The sequence below is a fragment of the Fringilla coelebs genome (genome assembly GCF_963513975.1).
Source record: "Fringilla coelebs genome assembly, chromosome: 1".
NCBI lineage: Eukaryota > Metazoa > Chordata > Aves > Passeriformes > Fringillidae > Fringilla > Fringilla coelebs.
In genome coordinates, this window is record NC_140028.1 from 23238699 (window position 1) to 23261493 (window position 22795).

The 22795-nt window shown below is 41.9% G+C and overlaps 2 protein-coding genes across 3 annotated transcripts in view; one reads left to right on the top strand and one right to left on the bottom strand.

Annotated features, from left to right (window-relative positions):
* Positions 1-2062: 2062 nt before the first annotated feature.
* Positions 2063-5681, top strand: RPL30 (ribosomal protein L30). 2 transcript variants are annotated; one of them, XM_084203614.1, is made up of 5 exons: positions 2063-2137; positions 2226-2276; positions 3144-3289; positions 4286-4416; positions 5573-5681. In XM_084203614.1, the coding sequence occupies exons 2-5, from the start codon at positions 2256-2258 to the stop codon at positions 5620-5622; spliced, it is 348 nt and encodes a 115-aa protein (XP_084059740.1). In that variant the 5' UTR covers positions 2063-2137; positions 2226-2255; the 3' UTR covers positions 5623-5681. The 2 variants fall into 2 exon arrangements, with proteins under 2 accessions (XP_084059740.1, XP_084059741.1); XM_084203615.1 differs by having other exon boundaries at positions 2136-2276.
* Positions 5682-7334: 1653 nt separating this feature from the next.
* MATN2 (matrilin 2) overlaps positions 7335-22795 on the bottom strand; it is a 57921-nt gene continuing 42460 nt past the window's right edge. Inside the window, 13 exon segments of the mRNA XM_084224627.1 lie at positions 7335-7521; positions 10354-10451; positions 10700-10804; positions 11326-11397; positions 15399-15551; positions 17981-18394; positions 20333-20455; positions 20618-20740; positions 20879-21001; positions 21206-21328; positions 21497-21619; positions 21713-21835; positions 21930-22052. Of these exon segments, the coding sequence (XP_084080753.1) occupies positions 7471-7521; positions 10354-10451; positions 10700-10804; positions 11326-11397; positions 15399-15551; positions 17981-18394; positions 20333-20455; positions 20618-20740; positions 20879-21001; positions 21206-21328; positions 21497-21619; positions 21713-21835; positions 21930-22052 (1754 nt within the window). The 3' untranslated portion in view covers positions 7335-7470.

The window sequence follows — 22795 nt, forward strand, 5'->3', positions numbered from 1 at the left end:
GTTAGGTCTGTGATCATACATCAGAAAAAGTTACCATGGAGGTAGCCATACCAGGAGAAGGGCATACAGTATATTGCTATAAATTATTTCCCATATTTGAAATAATACCTATTAATAAAAGCATACTAGAATAACTGAATGCAACATGTTTTCTTTTGGCCTTTTGGTTTGTTGCTCCATATTCCATATTGATAAATGCATCGCACTTCCTAAGGCCAACAAGCCCAACACTTTGCCTTGTGCTAACCTGGCTGAGTCTAGCAAAGCTCCTATGCTAGTTTTGTAATTCCATAAGAAATGTACACGCTGGGATGCCTTTCTGGTGCAGTGTCTTAAAAGCATAAAGTCACACCAGCAGCAAACCTGGTATCCAGTGCCCAGGCTGGATCCCTGAGCATCCTCTAGGGGGATGTTACAGGCAACCTTTGCAGCTCACACGTAGAGCATCCACACTGCTCATCCCTGCAGGTGCCAGCTGAGCTGCTGCTGCTCTCTGCTCCTCCCTGTGCCAGCCTGGCCTGCTTGTTCTAGGATGGACAGATCGAGAACGAATGTCCTCAGCCTGAAAATGGTAGCCTTGTGTCACGGCCCTGGTCCCAAACAGTGCAGTGCATGTGTGCTGAGTGAGATAGTTTTCAAGCTGGTGGTTTCCAGAGTGCATGGGGGTCAGAAGGAAGCTTCCCTGCACTGTCACTCCAGCACAGCCACCGACTGAGCTGCTTGGGGACAGGCTAAGGACACTGCACAGCTGGTGGGACTGCAGAGCCACTGCCCCAGCAAACCCGGGAGCTGCACCTCTAAGATAGGCAGAGTCGGGCCCAAGCCTATTCCCAAGCTCAGTGGCTGGTTTCAGGCAAGAAATCTGTCTGTGAGCTTGGGCTCGGGCTCGTCCCGGGGCTGTATCCCATCGGGACAGGCCAGTCATGCAGAACTGGGGCCTGCCAGGGGCTGTCGTGCAGGGCAGAGGGCAGGCGATGCTGCTTTAGTGAGGGAGTGTGCACAGTGTGGACAGCAGGGTCACGGGGCAGACCACCACGTGTCCCCTGTGCTGGTGCCCTGCGGTGCCCAAGAGATTTATTTCCTCCATCCCATCATTTTCCCCATCAGCCCAGTGTCCCTGGGACTGTCAGAAGTGACAGTCCCCAGGGACACTGTTCTGGTGACATCCCACCTGGAGCACCATGCTCACCTCTGGAGTCCCCAGTGCAGGAAGGACATTGATGTGTCAGATTGAGTCCAGAGGAAGCCACCAAGATGATCAGAGGGATGGAGCTATCAGGAAAGGCTGAGAGTTGGGATCGCTCAGCCTGGATCAGAGAAGGCTTTGGGATGACCTGTTTGTGCCGTTTGGGATGACCTGATTGTGGCCTTCCAGGACCTGAAGGAAACCCACAGGAAAGATGGAGAGAGTTTATTTAACAAGAGCATGTACTGCTAGTGACAGGAGAAAGGCGAATGGCTTCAAACAGAGAGTAGGTTTACATCAGATATTTTGAAGAAGCCCTTTACTGCGAGGGTGGTGAAGACACTGGTACAAGTGCTATGGACGCCCCCCAGCCCTGTGAGGTATTCAAGGCCAGGCGGGATGAGGCTCTGAGAAACCGGGTGGAGCACAGGATGGCACGGCAGCGGGGCTGGACTAGGCCAGCTTTAAGCTCCCTAGCAATCCAGGCCATTCCGTGATTCCATGATGGGAGGCTCAGGCCGCTACGGCTCTTCCCACATCAGCTCCCGAAGCCTTCCGTGAAGCTGTGACGCGCAACCTGCCTTACAGGCCCTCAGCGGAACGAGGGAGGCGGCGGCGATGGGCAAGTGCGGGAGCCGCCCCGCCGCCGGGCCCGCCCCTCAGCCGGGCCGCCCCTCGCCCAAGCCCCGCCCACACACCACCAGCGCCGTCCCTCGTCCAGGCAGGCCCCGCCCATATTAACTCAAGACCGCCCCCACTCGGAGTGGCCCCGCCCACACCGGACGAGGTCCCGCCCCGCCCAGGGCCGCCGCCGTGGTTCGGGCGCGTCGGCGGTCGTGGGGCGGGGCGGGGTATGCGCGGCTCTCGCGAGAGCTGCCGCGGTCTTCGCGCGGTGCTTGCGGGGCGCTCTTTCCTTTCTGGCGGCCCGGCCATCTTGGCGGCGCGTCTGCGGTGAGCGGGGCCGGGCCGGGGGCGCGGGGGCCGCTGCGGGCGCTGCTGCCGGGTTCTGACCGCTCCCCTCCATCCCCCTGTGTTCCAGGTACCGCCCGAGCCCGCGTGAGGCAGCAACATGGTGGCCGCCAAGAAGACGGTGAGTGAGAGCGGGGCCGCGCCGGGCGCACGTGGTGGCGGAGCGTCCGGGCGGCGCCCTGGAGCGCGGGGGACCCCGGCGTGGCCTGGGTTGGCGGCCGGGGGGGCTGGACACAGCCCGGCACGGCCCTCAGAGCTCGCATCGTGCCCTCCTGACGCTGGCCGCGCTCCTGGGCCGCTTCCTCGGTGTCCTCGGGTCCCTCCCCTGCGATGTCCTGGGGGCTTGCAGAGCTCCTGAGACGGATGCAGGGAAGGAGAGGTGGTGCCGAGGTCCTGGTGCGGGTGGAGTTCAGATTTTGCCTTTCCTGCCATGTTCTGGCCTTTCTCTTACAGTGGCTCTCACAGGCCTGAGTTTCGTGGTCAAAAGTGGTCATTTCGTCCGTCAGATGCGCCTAACCTGTCATGAGCATCACGCTCCCCTGTTGTAATATCAGTTCGATATCACACAGAATTCTTTCTGCTGCCCCATGTAACGTTGTCAGTGTGCACCCTGGCGAGAGACAGGCTCTAAACCTGGCCTGGCTTAGATTTGCAAGGCCTTGATTAGCTGAGCTTGACAAGAGCTTGTCAGATACATGCAGATGTCTCTGATTTATGTAGGTAGCAGCAACAGTGCTTTGAGGTGTATTTTCCTATTGAGAGATGTAGGGGTAAGAAAGACCTTTCTGATCTTGTGAAAACATAGTATCAGCAATGCCCCTGTGTAAGTTTTCTTATACTCGGGTAACTGACTCGCCTTTCCTATTTCATGTTTCAGATTGTAGGGAGTTTATGAAAAATGAATATATTTGAAATGTCTCTGTTGTGTTCTCCATTGTTTTGAAAAGTGTGAAGTAACGCAATAACACTTTTCTACATCTCTTTTCAGAAAAAGTCCCTGGAGTCCATCAACTCCAGGCTTCAGCTGGTTATGAAAAGTGGCAAATATGTGCTTGGGTACAAACAAACTCTGAAAATGATTCGTCAGGGCAAAGCCAAGTTGGTCATCCTTGCCAACAACTGTCCTGCTTTGAGGTAAGCAGATGTGGGAGAAAACAATTCTGAGATGGGTTCTTTGTACAAATGCAGTGCGTGCTTCATGCTAATTGCTCCAGAGACTTAATACAGAGGGCTTTGCTGGCATGTTCTAGAGTGCTCTGAAATTTGTTTGTAATGATTTCAAGTCTAGAAGTGTTGAAATGCTTCCTGGTCTTTTTCTGGCTTTCTGATTCAAGGAATTTGCACTAGAGAAAGTACTGGAAGCTTTTCAGACTTGATAGTGTTCACTAAGAGTGTAATGGGGCTGAATTCCTACGTTTTTCCAAAGTACTGTATTGGAAAATAATTTTATAGCTAGAAAAACTGATAACAGATTTAAAATATTTGAAGCACTTTGTCAAAGTTAGTTATAAATTTGGGGTCCTGGCCAGTGAAACTGCTTTTTTGAGAATGTGATTTGTACTAATATCATGACGTTTTCCTCACTGAATACCTGGGCCCTTTCTGTTGTTGAGGGATATTGACAGGCTCAAGACAATGTCAATGCAAAACCCAGAAATTCGATACTTGAGAAATAGCAGGACTGTTGCAGTGGGCAGCAACCCCCAATATTGGTGGTCATCTGAAAATGCTTGGGAAACAGTATTGACTGCTAGACTCTCCTAGTGCAAGTCAGAAGAGAGGGCAGCATAGATGGACTTTTTGTTTTAAATTAAAATACATGGTTCCTTGGTGGCAAGTGCTCCGAGGTCTGCAAGTGCTGAACCCTTCTACCATGTAGAAATGAGCCTGAGTAGGAGCAGCCTGAAGGGTTTGTTGTTAGAACCCTTCAGCAGGCATCTAAGTAAAGGTTCCTGAGCCACAAGTGTGGAGTGATGCTGCCTCACAAGAAACAGCTATGTTTCTCTGGGTGGGAAGGAAAAGTTAAGGGCCTTAAGGTTGAAGTGTGCTAGGAGTTGAAGCTGCTCTCTATATATTACAGTTGGTCAGAATTGTTTGTGGTCCTGTTAACACCCAGTTTTTGGATTTCAGAAAATCAGAGATTGAGTACTACGCTATGCTTGCTAAGACTGGTGTCCACCATTATAGTGGGAACAACATTGAATTGGGCACAGCATGTGGAAAATACTACAGAGTGTGCACACTTGCCATCATTGACCCAGGTAATTCCCTCCTGCAGTGTAGGGGCCAAATGAGGAGGTGTCTGTGGATCCTCCATTCTCCTGTGAATAGCAGCACTGAGCACGGAATGAGCAGAAGTGATGGCACACTTCACTGCATTTTTCCATCAGGCTTAACACTTAAAATTTTCTCTGACCATGATCCTGTTCTTCTTTTATGAGTCCAAGGCTCTAAGAACCTGTAAGGACTGCTGCTTCTCTTGCACATAGCTCTTTTACTGCTGAGCCCTGTGAGCAGTTTGTCTACTTGTCAGTCTGTAGGAAGGTTTAAGGGTTGTGACTTGTCCTGCTTCCCAGAACAGTATATAGAAAAATAACCAATAGGCAGGTGGATATTCATCGGGGGAATGAAAATGATGTTAAACACTTCATTTTAAAACTGCACGTTTGTATGTAATTACCGTGGTTTGGTAACAGTCTTTTTCCCAGAGAGTTGCTCAGATTCCTATATTCCTCCTTAGCATTCTGTAATGCTAAGTAGGTGACTTCCCATCCTCTTTCCAGAATGTTTTCAGAGAAGAATCAGTCCCTTGTTCTGTTTGTTGACCAGAAGAGATACATATAGGTTTAATGATTTCTGTAAGAACTTAACCAGCTGTTCCCCAAGTCACAATTATTTGAATTTCCTACTGCTTCAAGAAACTTCATTTAGCTTGCTTGTATTCAAAAAGTAGCTGTAAACTTAATTTTCAGAATGTCACTTTCAGGTTTGGTTTTGGGTGGGGTGGGAGCTGCAAGTCAATCCTAATGCTCTGTAGCTGACAATGCGAATATTCTCGCTGTCCTGATATTTCTGTGATCAGGGGAGGCTAGACATTCGCTATAGTAAAACTATGCATTGTGTCCTCCAGGACTAGATTGTTGTTTTAGTCCTGGCTTTGTAAATGCTGGTGACAGGTGTGTAATTATTGAAAAATACTGTACTTCAATTAGAAAAACACAGTTACAAGTATTCTTATCATCAATTTTATCAAAATTATTTGTTTTTTTTCCTAAGCAGACTATCTGTTCTTTTAGGTTGTTTTCTTTTTCTAGAATCACTGTGGTGATTTTCTGAGTAGGGGGGGTTTTCCTTACTTTTATTCCTAAAAGCATCTTCCCGTGCGTCCTCTTGTAACAATACATTTTTGTTTTACAGGTGACTCTGACATCATTAGAAGCATGCCAGAACAAACCAGTGAGAAGTAAATGCTGTAAAGGTGTTATTTCTACAATAAAACTGGTTACAGATCTCTTTTAAAGAAAAATTTGTATTATACCTTTGTTGGTTTTAGGGAACAAACTATATAAATGAAGATTCGTTACCACTGCTGTGCTTCTTGTTCTGTTAGAAATAACTTTCATGTGGCAAAATTTGCCTTTCTTTCTGTAGGCATTGTGGATCTTCAGAGGTAAGTGAAGGAAGGCTTGATCATGGCAAGTATGGTGCCAAATCCCAACGGGCTGGGGCTCCCTTAGTGTTTGCTTTTGGAGTGCTAATGCAAACACAAGGCGGAACATTAGGGACAGTAGCAAATTTGGGATATTGGGGAACCTTAAGGGTTTACTTATGTTAAGTATTTCACACTTTTTACCAAGTAAATCAAGTACTAATGTGCATTAGTTCTTTTGTCTTTTCCATCCAAGATTACCTATCTGTAAAAGGACAAACAGGATATAGCTTTTAGATGTGTAACATACACTTTCAGTAAGATACCAGTTAACTTCACGGAGCTGTTTTTAAATCAGTAGCTTTTTTTTTTTTCTTTTTTTTTTTTTTTTTTTTAGTTTTTGAAGATACTGGAGACAGATGAGCTGGTGTTCTCAAGTCACAATTGCTGAGAATGTCAGTATCTTAGAGATTTTGCCTGTTTTGTTTGAGACCATGACTGCAGGATGTTCCTTATTACTAGGGATTGTTAATTGAGGTGCCAGTGATTTTCTGACGTGGTAAAAGCAAACACCTAATGAAAATCAGAACGTACTTGTAACCTTGCAGAATTCGAGACTATGCCAAAGCACAAGGTATCTTTCAGAGCTTACTGTTGTATGTCCATGCACACTCACCAGTTTGTCTGAGATCACTTAAACACATAAGTTTTGCTGCAACTACTTCTGTTATAAAGTGAATGAAGTTTGGTGTTTCCATTTGGAGATAGTCAAGAGGCAGACTCCGAGGTGTGTCAGAGCAAAGGAGGAAGTGCTGTCATATTTACATATTAAACCACAGATCTGGATGAGAAGCAGTCAAGGGAAGGGAGTGAGACTTGAAAACACTTCAAGGGGCCAGAATAGAAGCAGCTTGCTGGTTTTGTGTGTGTTTTAGTGTTTAACAGGTGTGCAGCTAGCTGAATTGACCAAGTAATATTTTAGAATTAACATGCTACTTGCATTCAGGAAGGAGAATCAGTGAATACTGACCAAAGGACAGCAGGGGGAAGTTGGGTAGTCTGGACATAAGGAAAAGTTTTTGAAACTGCAGGTCATGATGCCGTGATAATCCAGCAGACTTCCCACTTTGATAATTAAATTCCACCACAGTTTAAACACAAATGTGTAACTATATTACTTCCTACTGATTTCAGTAGTAACTCTTGTTTGAAGAATCCAAGTCAAGCCTAATGGCTGTGAATGCTGTCTCATTTGTTCTATGTATGTCTATACAAAGAACTATATATACACACAAACCATGTGCTTAAGATATTAGAAGTGGAGGAAGGAAATACAGAAAAGCAAGTCAAATTCATACCCCAAAAATACTTCAAAATATGGAGGTTTCATTTCAAAAATAACAGCATTTTATTATTTTGCATAGCTTATTTCAGTTGTTCTGCTTTATTAGAACTCCTGCTAGTTACTAAATTGTTTATATAAAATTATCAACATTTCTTATCTGCAATCAATGCAAGACATCACATAGCATATAAATGCAAGGATCCAGAATATTCTTTTCAACTTCAGACACAAAGATGTTATTTTACTTTGAACCAGTTTAAGAAAATAGCTGACAAGTTTGTATGTATAAATAGACAGTGTAGCATACACTTTAAATTCTGATCAGTATTTTAGCCTGTTTTCCAAATCTTCCATTCTCTTTGTCATTTCTTCCAGTAGATAAAAGTTAAGGAAAGAGAGCTGCTGATAGGATGCATGAAAAAGTCAGCTACCTCATTGCTACGGTCCATAAACATTCTCTTGTTTCTCCTCTTTGACTCCCAGTAGTTTCTCATACAATATTCCCTTTCATTTTCTTGTTCTGATTTGATCAGCTGAGTTGAGAAAGCTGTGTGAAACCCCATTCCTTAACAGGCATACCTTGATATAGAGTTCAGACTGCAGCTTATTAAAAATGCTGGTTCTACAAATTGATTGCTTTTCTCTATTTTAAAGTGAGGGTAAATATTTATCTTGTTAATGCTGTTTAAAAATGTTTCGCTTAACCACGTCGAAAACTGTACATAACTAGCAGTAGATTATAGAACTATGGGGCTCTGAGACCCCAGTAACAATGTCTGCTCATTATCTGTCCACAGTTGTGACAGTGGTTTGCAGACATATGTGGAATAGAGCACAACAAACTCCGTGGGATCTAGGCCTGGTTCCATTTACAGTAAGAAGCTGTAGCAATGCAAAGTAGTGTGCAGCATCCCTTTCCTGATAAATACTTCCAGTTGGCAGGAATGCTGTCTCCTGCAGGAAGATGTTGGACCAGTGCTGTTTACTTCAGCCCCTCTTGAGTGCCATGGAAAGGCTGCAGCCAGGGGAAGCTGAGAGGAAGAGGAGGCCTAGCATCAAGCGAGATCTGAAGGCACTGAGATCTACCTCAGAAGGATGAATTTGCTGCACCTCTCTCCTTGCTTGTTTGACTAGAGTCTTGATTTCAACGTTTTAAGGTCTTACACAAGGGAAGATGGAGAACTGGGCATAAAAATTGAGATCTTGGACACATTGCTGTTACAAATTTTTTAGGGCAGACAGGCAAATAGAATTTGGCCTCTTGAGTTTGACCACAACAGCCACGTGTACTGTCCCCCCTCCACTGTCAACAGGAAAATCTCTTGCTAGTAAGGAGCAAGGGTGGGTATCCTGCTTCTGTGGGTGTCCAGTGTGCCTGGGTTTGGTAATTGCTCATCTGTCATCTGTAGCAAGGTTACTCTGCATAGGAGCACCATGTGAACTGCATTTTCTTCAACAGTCATATTTCTCGTGTGTTCATGGAGGCAAAGTTGAAACAGTGAAACTGCACTCAACGTACTGATAGAAGTTAATGTAGCTGGACACAAAACAGTTTGGACTGGTCCCTCTAAATTCCTACCGTGTAACTGGAGCTACTTTTGTAGCCAGTTCTCCCTCCCCCACCCCCCAGATCTCTGGATGAGGACTAGCCCGCAGTCTGCAGTTACCAAGGGGTAGTGTATCACTTCATACCTAAACTTTTGAGATAAGGCAGAGAAATGAGGTTTGTAATAAAGAAGAAACTGGAGGCTTCGTACTCTTCAGAGCAGTGGCTGCACAGTGCTCCGAAGAAGTGCTTAGCACTGTTTCTATCAAAATTCCTAGTCTCTGGTTTGGTGTTGACAGGTTTTCCATCACCTTGAACCATTGGAGTAAAAATCACAGGGTTGCCTGCTCAAATGGTAAAGCAAAAAAGCACATGTTGCTAAGCTTCTAAGCTTAGTAACTAAGTTCTTTGAGTAAGCTCAGAGTTCCTCATAGCCCAGCTGCAGGAAATTGTAAAGAGCTGCTGAAGGGGCAAGAATTGGTCTCCTTTTTTGTCTGCATGCAGGTTGGAATGCTGCATGTCATATAATACTTAAGGATGTGGGAAATTACCTAGAAATTTTTCCCCAAAGTTGTTTGAAGAAGTCCCTTCAGAGCAGTAGGTATGTTGATGAGCATTTGAGGCGCCAAGCAATAACCCTACACGATGGCTTTCTCCTTCTTTATGAAATCTGCTTTGCATGGAGTAATTTAATCAAGTGATTAGAACATAATTCCTTAGTGTGTCTACCAAAGGATTCACTTGGGAAGGTGAGAGATAGGCTGGCTGCTGCAGGGAAGGTCTGAACTGGTAGGTAATGTTCTGCATCAGGTTACCAGCCGCCGAGGGCTCTGCTTGCCTCCCTCTGGACTGACTGTTCACAGTCTGAAGCTGTTCCTGTCTAGGAAGCACAGAGTGATGAGCTGTTCATATCACTGCACTCTTCTGTGCAGAGAATAAGTGCTTACTGCTCTGGCACACAGTTACACAACTCAAGTAGAAGATCCGATGTCTTGTTAGCATTTATTTGATCAGAAGCAGCTTTCATTTGCTCATAAATAGTGCATGATGAGTTGTATTGCCAGTTTGCTACTGTTTCCTGAGATGTGGATGCTGCAGGTAGTGCAAAGGCTGCTGCACTAGCAGCTCCCTTGAAACAGACTGAGTGGCAGAAGCTAATGATCTGCAATTTGCTAACTTTCATCTGCATTTCTTTTAATGCAAGATTAACCAAACCTGAGTCCTCTGATTTCCTCCTTATCTAGAGTATGGTTTTAAATGACTCACTGCATATGGTGCCCCACCAAGGAGTTCAGCAGGGAAAAATCTCCTGTACACCTGTAGCCAGTAAACGCTATTTCAGTAGCATCTGAAGAAGTAATACAAAGCAAAGCGTGTTAGTTTTGAATTTGACCAGTTGTTTGCTGTTCCTGAAGGTGTTTACTGTAAGGGGTTATTAAAATTCAAGATCCTTGGTAATATTTTGGTTCCTTCTATGAAGGAGAAGCAGATTAAAAGTTGAAGGCCTTGCTTCTTGGCAACTATTACATAGTTTAGATTTTCATTACAATAAACTGATTTTAGCTATGGAGGTAGTTTAGACTTGATGCAAAAACATGTAGTTTGTTTTAACCTGCCTTTCTTATGTTACCTGTAAGAAACAGTTACTCAGAAAGGATATATCGCTGGGTGAGTTTTCTTACTTCACTGGTTGCATAGTTCTGGAATGTCACAAGGTTTTCACATTTGCACTGGTCGTTGTCTTTTGAAGCTTTTGCTGAAAAACAGAAACACTTAAGTATAGGCTAAATGCTTAATAAATTAAATAGGATGGGGAGGAAATGACAAGGCATTATAAATGCAGAGCAGGTTTAATACAGCCTCCAGTTCTCAAAACAGGTCAACATCCCAAGGAACACCCTGAGGCAGATTCTGTTGGTACTGGAAAACAGTACACAATGTGTAGTCCTCCATGTTCAAAGAATAGTCTGGGTTGTTCTAAACAAAGGGAACCCGATTGATTACCTGTTGTTGAGTGGATGTGACTGTCTTCAAAAAGATACTTGTGATGTACTGCAAGATGTGGACAGTCAATGACATCTGTGATGGCTATTGTGGTTGATTCAGGTCCTGCAGGAAACCCCCCCAAAACTCTAAAAATCAGACCTACTAAATTATAATTTATTTTTTTTCTACTCACATGCACTGAGTTCTCCTTTATTAGTAAGCAATCTCACTAATTGCAGTGAGGATCATTCAAGGAAAGGATTAGGGATACAAAGATATGAAGGAACCAAACTGTTAGGCTGTATTTACTGTATACATGATATAAGTTGTGGGTTGCAGAACTAAAAGGGAATTGTGACGGTCCCTGTGAAAAACAGAAGTGATTGAAAGCTGAACATGCTTAAAGTGTGAAGCCCAGTGTTGAAATACATGCTTCCCCATGAAGTATTTCATTCAGATGATGTAAGAAGCATGCAGCCATGCTTTTGTTACAGTGAATCTCCATTTTTCACATTGTAGGGTGACTCAGAGGGGCGAGGAAGCAGGGACATGGGTTAAACCATTTTAGTTGAATTGTGAGAGTTTTCTACAGAAGGCAGCATGAAAAGGCAGCAGGAGAGGACACTTGAATTAAAACAGCCAACCTGAAGGCTGTGAACCAGTCTTATGATGCCTCCCAGATGATGCATCCTGCTGGTGAGGTGACTCTTTCAAGGCTGGTAGATAGAAATTTCCAAAGGAAATGATATCACAAAAGGAGCAATAAAAATGTTCACATTCCCTAGAATTGATGTTTCTTGCCAGTAGCTTGATATTTGTCTCTCATAACACATGGAGAATGCCTCATACCTGTGCAGTTTAGAAGAGGTCCAGTGTTGATGGAAACTCCAGAATTTGCCCTTCAACTCAGACTATCAGAACTCCTCCAAAACCAGAAGTGATTATTAATAATAATCACTGAAGCAATCTGAAATGACAGCAATCTACTTTGTGTCCTACAGTGAAAATTCTTCCATGTTTCATTATCATCCATCATCCTTTTGGGTGAACTGAATAAGAATATTGCTTGGAGAAAGAAAAAGTTTCTTCCTGTCCTTCAGTTTTCTTCTTTATAATGGGAAACATTGATCAGGGAGTTGGGAGTTTTTAGGTAAGATAAGGTGCAGCAGAGACTACTTGATAGCCTACAGTTATAGGCAAAAAATACACGTTTCTAATTCATGAAGCACAGCTTTTAAAATGTAAGGATTTATTTCAGAGTCCACACCCCGATATTTTCAGTCAAGGGACTGAGAGGAAACAGAAACCTGTTCGGAGGTAGAACCGCAGCCATTGTGTGCCCTGCCCCTTTCCTGCCGCCTGAGGGCAGTGTGGAGCGGCTGCGGTTCCCCAGGAATGGGTCCTTCCCTAGGAAATGAACACTTCCACCGACTCCAGAGCCCTTCATGGCCCAGATGAACTGAAGAGCAGGTATTTAACAACTGCACGACGTGACCGATGATGCCAGGGTCATGGAGCATCTGGGACACGCCCCCTCCTCTGGAACCCAGAGCCCCTTCCCTGAAAGGGAATTCATGGGGGTAAAAGGTGACAGTGCAAACTCACCAGATATGCCATGAAGATGCAGTAGGGAGGTGGAAGATGCTCCTGTGACATCCAGGTTTGCTATAACAACTGGGGTCCCTGCTGGTTTAGTCAGCTTTGACAAATGCATAATAATCTACAGCTGTGCTAAGTTGCACTAGGAAGATGAGGCCCTTTTGAGTGGAGGCTGGAATTACTGACCATGAATATCAGGGAAGAACAGATAAGTGGTTGAATAAGGAGACCAGAGATCAGGCAGCAGAACTACAATATTTATATAGAGAGATATAGCTATCTCAGTCTGCATGGGAACCAGCTGCTGGAAGGAACTCAGAGTTTGGAGAAGAGTTCAGGGCAGAGAGTAGCGGGATGAGATCACAAGGGAATGAAATGAACGAGAAACAGAGTCTAGCTGAAGAATGATCAAATGGGAACAAGGATGGTGAAGATTTCTGTTGTAGGTGCAATGCAGCAGGTAAGATGAATTTTGAGTGTTTGACCCTGGGTAATGATTTGCTCTAGAAGTTGCTCAGGAGCTGCAAGGTACTGAGGGGCTTGTTTAGGAAGGGCAGAGGAACTGACCTGAAATGTCTGAGCTTTGGACACTGGGCTGGCATGGACATGTAATTAGGGACAGAAAAATGACACGCACTGGTAGAGGTATGGCAGGAGGTGTCCAGTTTGGAATAGGAATTGGGCATTTAAGAAACTCCTCTTCAGGCTTCAGAAACTAGTTGGGGCTCTAAGATTTCTGATCTCATTGCATCTGTGAAGCTGAATAAATGCACAAGTAGTGACAGTGAGGCTGATCACCCTGAATCCCTTGGTGAAGTCAGTGCAATGAACAAATTTGTTGGGGAACAATGCTGAGGTTGGATGTTCATTTTTAGTGTTCTGTTGTGTAAAAAAGCACAAGTAATTTGTTAGGAGGAGCCTGTGAGAAAGTGTCATCAAAAACAGTGTCTGAATATTTGCTGAACTGATAACGATCCACAATTTGGAAGGAGAACAGAATGTTAACCAGCCGGCTGCTGAGTACTGTCATCTGATCAGGGCTGGGGTCTTGTGACAAAAATAGTATATGACCATGTAATTAAAAGCTCCCACAATGCACATGCCAGGGCTGAAGCTGCAATCATATTGAGTGTGTATTATGTGTGACATTGCTGGAGCCTCGTTAGTGCTTCCAGTCAGATGAGAAATTAACATTAACCAAGGCAGTGAATGGGAACCTTCCAACTGAATTCCTTTTAATAAGAGGCAAGAGGAAAAAAAAAAACCCCTCATTTTTTTGCCTTTACTACTAGTCATCAAGAATAATTAATAGTAATCAGGAGCTATTTTACAAGGCAAATGCTTTCTTGCAGAATAAAAAAGCCTAACCCCCAAAAAAACATTTGGAAGAATTCTACTTTAGTTGGAAACATGCAGTGGATCCACAGCTGGGACCAGGGATGAGAAGCTTTGTCAGTGGAGTCCATGAGGACAGGATCTCCTACTGTCCTAACAAAGTGGAGCCTTAGCTGAGGTGAAGACATCAGCTAAGGACCAAAGCTGGAGAAAAGACAAAAGTCATTCCTATTGTAAAGGAGGAGAAAAATTGCACTGTGTACAACAGAAAGAATTAATAAAAGAACTTTTAGATTGTGAAACAGGTTTGGAGGCAGAATTTCTGGTGGAGTGAGTTGATGAGTAATAAGTAGTTCTGGAGTGTCCAGAAAAACAAGGCTGGGTCATTCCTCTGTTCACAGGTGTGAGGCCTTGTTGTTGAGAGAGGGGAGGACAGAAGCTGAAGCACCAGTGCTGCCCAGTTACTGGAGGTGTAGACAAGAAACTGCCACAAAGGGGCAGGATTTACTTATTTTTTCATATTGTAAATAATGCAGTTAAAAGGAAAAAAAAATTGTGGTTGCTAACCACTGTTGTGGGTACCTGAAGGATGCATTTCCATCACTGAGCTCTGGGGTTTGCTGGTCAGTGAGAGTTATTATACTGGGGTTTGCTAATGAGTGAGAATTATTGTTCTGGCTGCCAGAGAGTTTTGGGTTTGGCTTCTCCAAAAGCTTTTAATATGACATGCTGTCATTGGAAGATTATCTGCTTAATATGGTTAATTGAACTGACTTGGTTTTATATTATCATAGTATTTAGTATTTCAGAAAGATGAAACTAGGACTTCTTAGGACTGAAGGACAAAGAGTATGCAAGCTAAGAAACATCCTCACAGTCTTTTTTACAGATTCTTTCTTGAGATCTGTATAAAGAAATGTCCTGCCGCTAATTTTATACAATAATGTAAAAGAAAAAAAAAGGGCAAAAATCTGTTTGCATTTAATTCCAAGAAAAACAACCAGATAAAAGCTGGTGGAAATTAAATAATCTTGCACAATTCTAGTCTTATGACTAACATAATTCCATGTGTTGTTTCTGAATTTTGCTTCAGGTACCAGTTTGGATGTGCAAAAAAAGACTGAGTCTTGGGTATGTGTGTCCCAAGAGATATGCTGTCCTCTCTCTGGCTCCATAGCTTTCATCTCAGCTCAGATTCCCCCTTCCCCTGGCAAAACTTCATCTGGGAATGTTTATATACAAGCTGTTTGTTCCAGGGTGATGAGGGGTGCTTTCTGAAACAAACCTTCCACATTTGTGTAGCAAAACTCAGAGCTTATGCATAACTGAAATCCACTCTTTGTAGCTGTGAATGTATGTTCAATGAACTATTTTTAGTCTATAAATACACACAACAGCTCTTGATGATTTATTTTGCTGTTGTTTAGGTTTTTGCTGCTGGTCTTAGGATATTTTTTAATTCTCATGAAGGTATTACAAATCCCTAATTATTTCCCCACATTCCTAATAAAATAGAACATGTTTATTTGGTGTAGTGGGGCTCAATGCATGGCTGACTCAACTGTAGAAATAGAAAAGAGAAGAAGCAATTGATTCTTCGAGGCATAGAATTGTACATGTTATGCAACCTTCATGAAAATAAAGGGAAGATAATTACTAATACATATACCCAGTGATGGATTAACAGTATATATTCTTCATGTATTAATGGGCAGAAAAATCCACAAAAGCAAAACACCTGAAAACATTCGCTTCTATCTCAAGGAAAATGGAATTTTGTTACCTTCACAGATTTGGGCTCTTAGCTCTTCACTTATGTCCTCCAGAGCTGTGAAATCCTCAGCATAGAAGAGATGTTTATATGATGGCTCAGAAGCAATTTCCAGCAGCTCTTCCTCAATTGCTTTTCCTATTCCAATGGCATAGATGATTATACCTGGATTCAAAAGAAATTGCACATACTTATTATTTCAGCAGTTCTAATTCTAAGCACTTGCTTGTCCATGAAAGGAAAATAAGAGAGAAAGGGAAAGGCCAAGAAATGTATATTATATGTAACTTTAAAATCAGTGAAGAGGCTTTAATTACTGGGAGATTTGCAGAAACTCTATTGTTTGCTGTAATTTGACATACAGTTTTTGTGTTAAAGAGATGACACTTGCCTGGCCACTACTGATAGAGTATTACAAACAATCCAAGAGAATCACACAGTTCAGCCTCACAATTGCACTGCAAGTCCCTGGTTTGTGTGTGTCTGTAGGGTATATGCAACACAGGGTTGGTGGGAAAACCTGTTGCATAATAGCAAATGGGGCAGAATCCTGAAAGATGGCAGTAATTTTTCAGAAAAATACCTAAATGCTTCATTGAAATCCTCAGAGCACAATGAGACTTGATTCTTGCTCTCTAAGGGGCACTAACAGGCTGGAAAGCTCATGCAGGAGGGTAAGAATGGGAAAACAAGAAATGTATGGGGCTAGGAAAGAAGAAGCCTTACAACAGGGATGCTCAGGACAAGTATTTCCACAGCAGAGGTGCTAGGAGCAGGTAAGTGAGGATGTGTAGTTTTCTTAACTCGGGAAGCAGGGAGTGGTTCAGAGCCCTCTCACCAGACAGATTTTTAACAAGCAATAACTACAAATCATAGAGATCTTCAATAATCTCTTTTTCAGCAGTTATGTTTTTATTCTCATGAACATAAGATCTGATACAACATTTCTCTTTATATTAGGTATGGCTTAGAAAGTGTCCACACAAGTACTGATTTTGTGATTCATAGTACAGCTATGAGCTTCACAGCTCTTATCTTACTTGATTCAAGAGAAAAAGCTGCCTTCTCTGGTTGGTTTCAGATAAAACTTGAGATGAGGAGGTTTGATATCTTTATTTAATATGAGGTGATAACTGCTGCACATTCACCGAATTGCAACTTTTAACCTTTTTGCTGAAGAATCATGGGTCTGATAACACCACAAAATATGCATTTTCCAAGTTTTTAACTTTTAACGTATCTCCTACTTTTCTTCATGAATCTGCCTACCACTGCACTTTATCCGGGAAAGGAAATTGTCCACCAGAAGCTAATTCAATTTAATGAATGCACCAGTCATGCTGAAGTTATTGTTATTTAAAGACTTGGGGATATCAGCGATAAAGTGTTCAAGGTCCATTTCATATTGAGTATTACTCGATTGGTTATGCTGCAATTACACAGGGAGTGGGTTTGGCTTGTAGCATTGCAGAGTCAGTGTATGCAGTCCAGAGCTGAGGTGTCATTCAGCAAGTATGGAAGTTAGTTTGTACTTCTTTCCTTCTGTAAATCCTCCATGTAGTTTCATCTCACTAGCAAGCCTGTAAATGTTTGGGGTTTTTAAAGTTATTTTAAAATCTCTTTATCTTTCATTGTAATTCCACTCTTGTTAGCACGTGCCCTTCTCAAATGCTTGGACGTTTTTCCCTTTTCCCCTTACAGAGAGGTATTGATCCCAATCAATGCTCTACTAATCAGGTATCAAATTCTGATTAATATGTCAAATCAATAAAACAAGCACAGAAAAAAAAATGTGCAAAATCTTTTCAAGTCTGGCTATTTTCTCTGTGTTGTGGCCCATCAGCCATGGTTCTTAAAGCAGTTTCTCATAAAATTAAAAAAAAAAGTTTAGCAAAGAAAAAAGAGATTGTTTATTTTCTTGACAAGTTTTGAAAATTTTCAGTTCACTCTGCTAAACAGATGAAAAGATTCTGGTTTGTGGTACAGGTGTTCTAAAGGATGGATGTCTGCCCAAACATATTAGAAATTAAAAATCACCAGTTTTCAGTCACATTTCAGCATATAGGCATGTAGAAACAGTAAGATAGACAGCACTACAGTTATATTCTTTCCAAAAGAGTCATCTTCCTTCCAGAACACCATTAGCACTATAAATCTGGTTAAAAATAAAGAATATACCCTAGAAACAAAATATAGCCAATTATAGTATTAGTATTTCTCACAAGAATAGATTGCTGTATTTTGAAAAGACAGCTTGGGGTTTCTTTTATTGTTTTCCTAGAATTTTTGATGAAGTTCCCAGTGTTCCCAGGTCTCTGTATCAAATGTCTGCCCTTAGAGGATTCGTTCAGGGCATGCCAGGCGGGAGGCACCACTACCTGTGGTGAGGCACTCCCCATGAGTCCTGCTATGGGGATGATGCACATGCCTGGCAGCAAAGGCCCTTGTGAACACAAAGATCTGATGTGCAGGACAGTGGTCACTGTACTGGCCAGACTGCTTTGGCAAATACTCTCTTGATTAGCACATCCAAACTGTTACTACATCTTATTCCTAACAATTTAGAATGAAACACCAAAAACATCTCCACTTACCACGTTGCTTTGCTCTGGTCGCCCACTCAGACACTTCATCCTGCGCCCGTCCATCCGTAAACACAATGGAGATTCGAGGCACATTTGCTGAGAAAGGTCTTGCTCCTTCTGTCTCTGTGAAGCTTCTCTCAGACATTTGCCTCAGTGCCAGTCCTGTCATGGAACCTCGGCCCATGTATTTCATTTGTGACACAGCTTTCTTCATGTCTTTGGCTGAGCTGAACTGCCTTAACGTAAACTCTGTACGAACTTCAGTGGAATACTGAAGCAAACCAACTCGAGCAGCTTTGGGTGAAATCTCAAGTGTATCCAAGATTCCTGAGACAAATTGTTTTACAGTTTCAAAATTATCCTCTCCAAGACTTTTTGATCCATCAATCACAAACACCAGATCAATTGGGCCTTCAGTGCATCCTGTGAAATGAGCAACAGAGTATACAGATCAAGAAAAAAGTCCACAAGACTGGGAAAGGGATCCGGATACCCTGGCAAAAATTCAGGGATCATCTAAAGTACCCTGTTCCTGGCTCGTCCTACTGTGCCAATGTGTCTGAAGATGTTGGGTACAGTCTGTCTCAAAAGCTAAGAGTGGGCCGATGACTGAGAATGGAACACAATTATAACCACAGCGAATATTTACTGAGACATATTCTGTTTTGCAGAATACCACATCTGTTAAAAATGCAGCAACAATCAGCATATGTTTAGAATTACTCTTTAGTGGAGAGAACTGAAGAACATAGCTAGCACATAGACAGAGTTGCCATCATTTTCTTCCAGAGATAAAGCCTGTATGCTAACCTTGCATTTGTCAAATTTGTCAGCACTAAGAGACATGGAAGAGAATCACTGAAGCTGCATCAGGAGTTATAAAATAGTTTTAAAACTATTTAATTGCTGAGATAATCAGAATTGGCAAGATAAGGGTTCTTTTCCTTGTAAGTGTCTACCAATTTTGTAGTTAGAACACTTATGTATTGCTGCTGTATTTCTGGTTGAGCCATTAGAGCTGGGAGTTTGTCAGAAGACAGGCAAATTTGTACAATTTCTATTTCTCATACTTTTTGGCAAATGCACATGCAAAAATCAAAGTAGTTTGTAGGGCATCAATAACAAGGTTAGGGAATTTAGAGATTGGAGAATGTCTTCCAAGCTGCAGACTGCTTCTGCCAGGTAGGTTGTTTTGTTTTGTTTTAAATTCTGGAAAGGAATTGCCTTCAGCAGGCAGAGATTAGTGTGCTTTGTGCAAAGGCTAGCTGCAGAGCTCCTGTTGGAGCTAGTTTCTATTGGATCAATGTAGCTTCCAGGGAAAATATGCCATATTAAGGAATGTAAGATTTGCTTCTTAGTCTGGACCAAATAAACTTTGACCTCCACTCATCTCTGATCATGGTACAGGCAGAATGCTGTAAGCACTACACAAAAGAGAATTATTCAGCAGAAATCACTCTGCAGAAATTATTGGCGATGTTTGCTACCAAGTCAAAGAACGAATAATGGATTTTCAGCTTTAAAGCCTGGACTTCTCCTCTTAGGAAATATCTATTTTAAAACTGCTCAAGAATTCCTTCCTGCAGTCATCTGAGAAAAAGACACCTCACATGTACTAAGGTGATGAAAATGCAATTAATATACATATCAGAACCACCTCAATACTGCTGCATAAGTCAACAAAGGGCAGCAGTTCATGGTATCAGCTAGGATTAAGAACAGCCAGAACCATTCTAATCTTATTACCATTCTAATCACAGTCTCCTCAACTAAGGCATCAATTTTTGACAGAATAAACGTTTTTACTGAATTCCAGTAGAATTTCTCCTCCAAGTATTAAGAGATGATGAGATAAATACATGTTATGTTGGTAGATAAGCAAAGAAAATTAATGGGATTTTAAAATATAGTATATAAAGATAAAAGACCCCCTGTATATGAACCTGAATTAAAATGTACATTCCTTGATAATAAGATTCCCCTTTGGCATTTCCCTGATGTTTCAAAAGAATTATTATTGTACTAAAACAACTCTTCCAATTTGGTAGATTTTTGCTTAGGAGAGCATCAAGTTAATTGTTCGAGACATTTTCTGCCACACACATATGCCCTGGGCTTTCAAATATTATATCATGTCTGAAATGAGAGGTTGTGGCAGTGTTCAAAACCAGGCTGAATTTGGCATGGAGACACCTGGTCTAGTAGAGCTGTCCTTGCCATCAGCAGCTAGATTGGACTATGTGACCTTTAATAAGGCTTCTTCCAACCCAGACCATTCTATGATTCTATAATTCTTTGAAGTGAGGTCAATAAATGTTAGAAATAAAAGAAACAAATGCTTTCTAAATAAAATATACTTACTTCTGCATGTTTTCTGATCCTCTTTTAGTACATATCCCTCCTGGCATTTGCAGATATAGGAATCACCATTATTAACACAAGCATATTCACAGCCATGCTCAACTGATTTACAGACATCTTTACCTAGGAAAAATTGAAGTATTTATCTGTATTCTATTTAACATTTTATAACTCCAAAGACTCCAAACATATCTGAAGGACAAATGACAAAGGAGTAGAATATCTTTGCTCATTTATGTAGCAATGCCAGAGAAGAGGGGTTGACAGATATAAGGAGTTACTTACTTCGACATGTTCTCCCATCTTGGCGCAGGACAAAGCCCTCATGGCACTGACAGCTGTATGAGTTGTTATTGTTAATGCACACATGTTCACAGCCATGGTCAATGGATTTACACAGGTCTTTATCTGGGAATTGTTAAGAGAACCCCCTTATTAGACCATTTTTTAAATACAAAACTGTCATGAACAAGCTTTGAGTGAAAGTAAGTCTGTTATTTCTTTTAAGACTGAAAAACATTCCCCATAAAAGTTTCAGCTACTCACTCCTGCATGTTTTCCTGTCCCGCCTCAACATAAATCCCTTGTGACACTGACACATGTATGAATCGCCAGTTGGAACACAGACATGTTCACAACCATGGGTGACTGTTTTGCAGACATTTTTACCTTGGAATAATGAAAATTGTATTTAGCATAGTTAGCTAAGTAAATAAATTTCACAAAATATAAAAAATTTGGCTATAATTTTCTATAAAGGAGCTCACTTACTGAGCTGATTCTATAATAAAGACACAAATGACACACTAGTGTTGTGTAGTGTGTTTCATTAACAGATCAGGATTAAATAACTCACAAGATTAAATAACTTACTCTTGCAAGTTTTTCCATCTTCCCTTAGTATGAAGTCTCCATGACACTTGCAGACATAGGAATCACCAGTATTAACACAAATATGCTCACAGTTGTGGTCGACTGAGTTGCAAACATCTTTATCTGAGAAAAGTGGATGGGGTTTGTGAGGTGAGGCTTGTTAGGGAGAGATGGTATCTTTTTTAAACCAGCCCAAATAGCTGGAAATCACAAACATACATGTGTGCACTCACACCCACAACACTTGAAGGCCTCAAATGAAAACATACTTCTATAGTTCAGGCTACTCACATCTACATGTCTTTCCATCTTCCTTCAGTATGAATTCTTCATGACACTGGCAGATGTAGGAATCTTCAGTATTCACACAAACTTGTTCACAGCCATGGTCAACCGAGTTGCAAATGTCCTTGTCTGCAAACAGGAGAGTTGGTAGTCAGCACACATCAGCAGAGGCCTTCATTATTGTATACGTAATTCATCCAATTAAGTTCCTGTGCTGCTTACTTCTGCAGGTTTTCCCATCTTCTCTCAGTAGGAACCCATCATGGCATTTGCAGGTATATGAATCACCAGAATTAACACAAACATGTTCACAGCCATGGTTGACTGATTTGCAAAGATCTTCATCTGAAAACAGATGACAGCTTTTGCTGGTTAGTGCATTTCTACACAAGCACGAGCTGCAGATAAAGAGTACGTTGATAAATATCAGACTACTTACTTCTGCAAGTTTTTCCATCTTCTCTTAGCTGGAATCCCTCCTGGCACTTACAAACAAATGAATCACCAGCACTAGCACACACATGTTCACAGCCATGGTTGACTGATTTGCAAATATCCTTACCTGGAAATAGTTAGATAATATTTACGTGGCTTGTTAGTTAAACTTATTTTTTTAATAAATACAAAGACTGGTGGGGTCAATCCCATGAGCAAAAAAAGATGGAAGCTTGCAAACTGAAAGCAAATCTCTCTCTCACTAGTTAAATGATGGACACCTTAGCTTACATTGAGTATCTACTCTTTATCATCTGACCAGAACTTCATGGTTTGGATGACCTCCAACTGCAAAGAAACAATTTTAGGATTAATCTGACTAGATTAAGGAGGAGGAGAAGTTTACATTAAGAGCACTAAGAGTGAAATGAGGGAATAATTTAGTACAGTCATTTAGCATAAATGCATGCTGGTAAAAACAAAACTAAAAAAAACACCACAGGACATGATTTAACCATAATTCTTAACATCCTTATATCAGTGCCAAGAGTCTGCATAAACAAAACCTGAGAGAATAGGAGCTACTTATTTAAGATGATAAACAAAATCTAACTGGATTGCTGAAAATTGATGCAAGGACTTGCATGACTGCAATATTAAACCACTTGGTTAAAACCTCTTCAGAAAGGATAGATGGGGAGAAAGTGCAGAAGATAGTAGAGCCATCTATCAGCATTCCCTTTTTCTTCTTCATGCAACACAAAAGTAATATCAGTTTCTAATGGAGAACTACCTTTACACAAAAAGTGGCCTCTTGAGAGTCAAGTTCAATTCGACTCTTGAGGTTTGTGTTTTTAGAACTTCAACCTG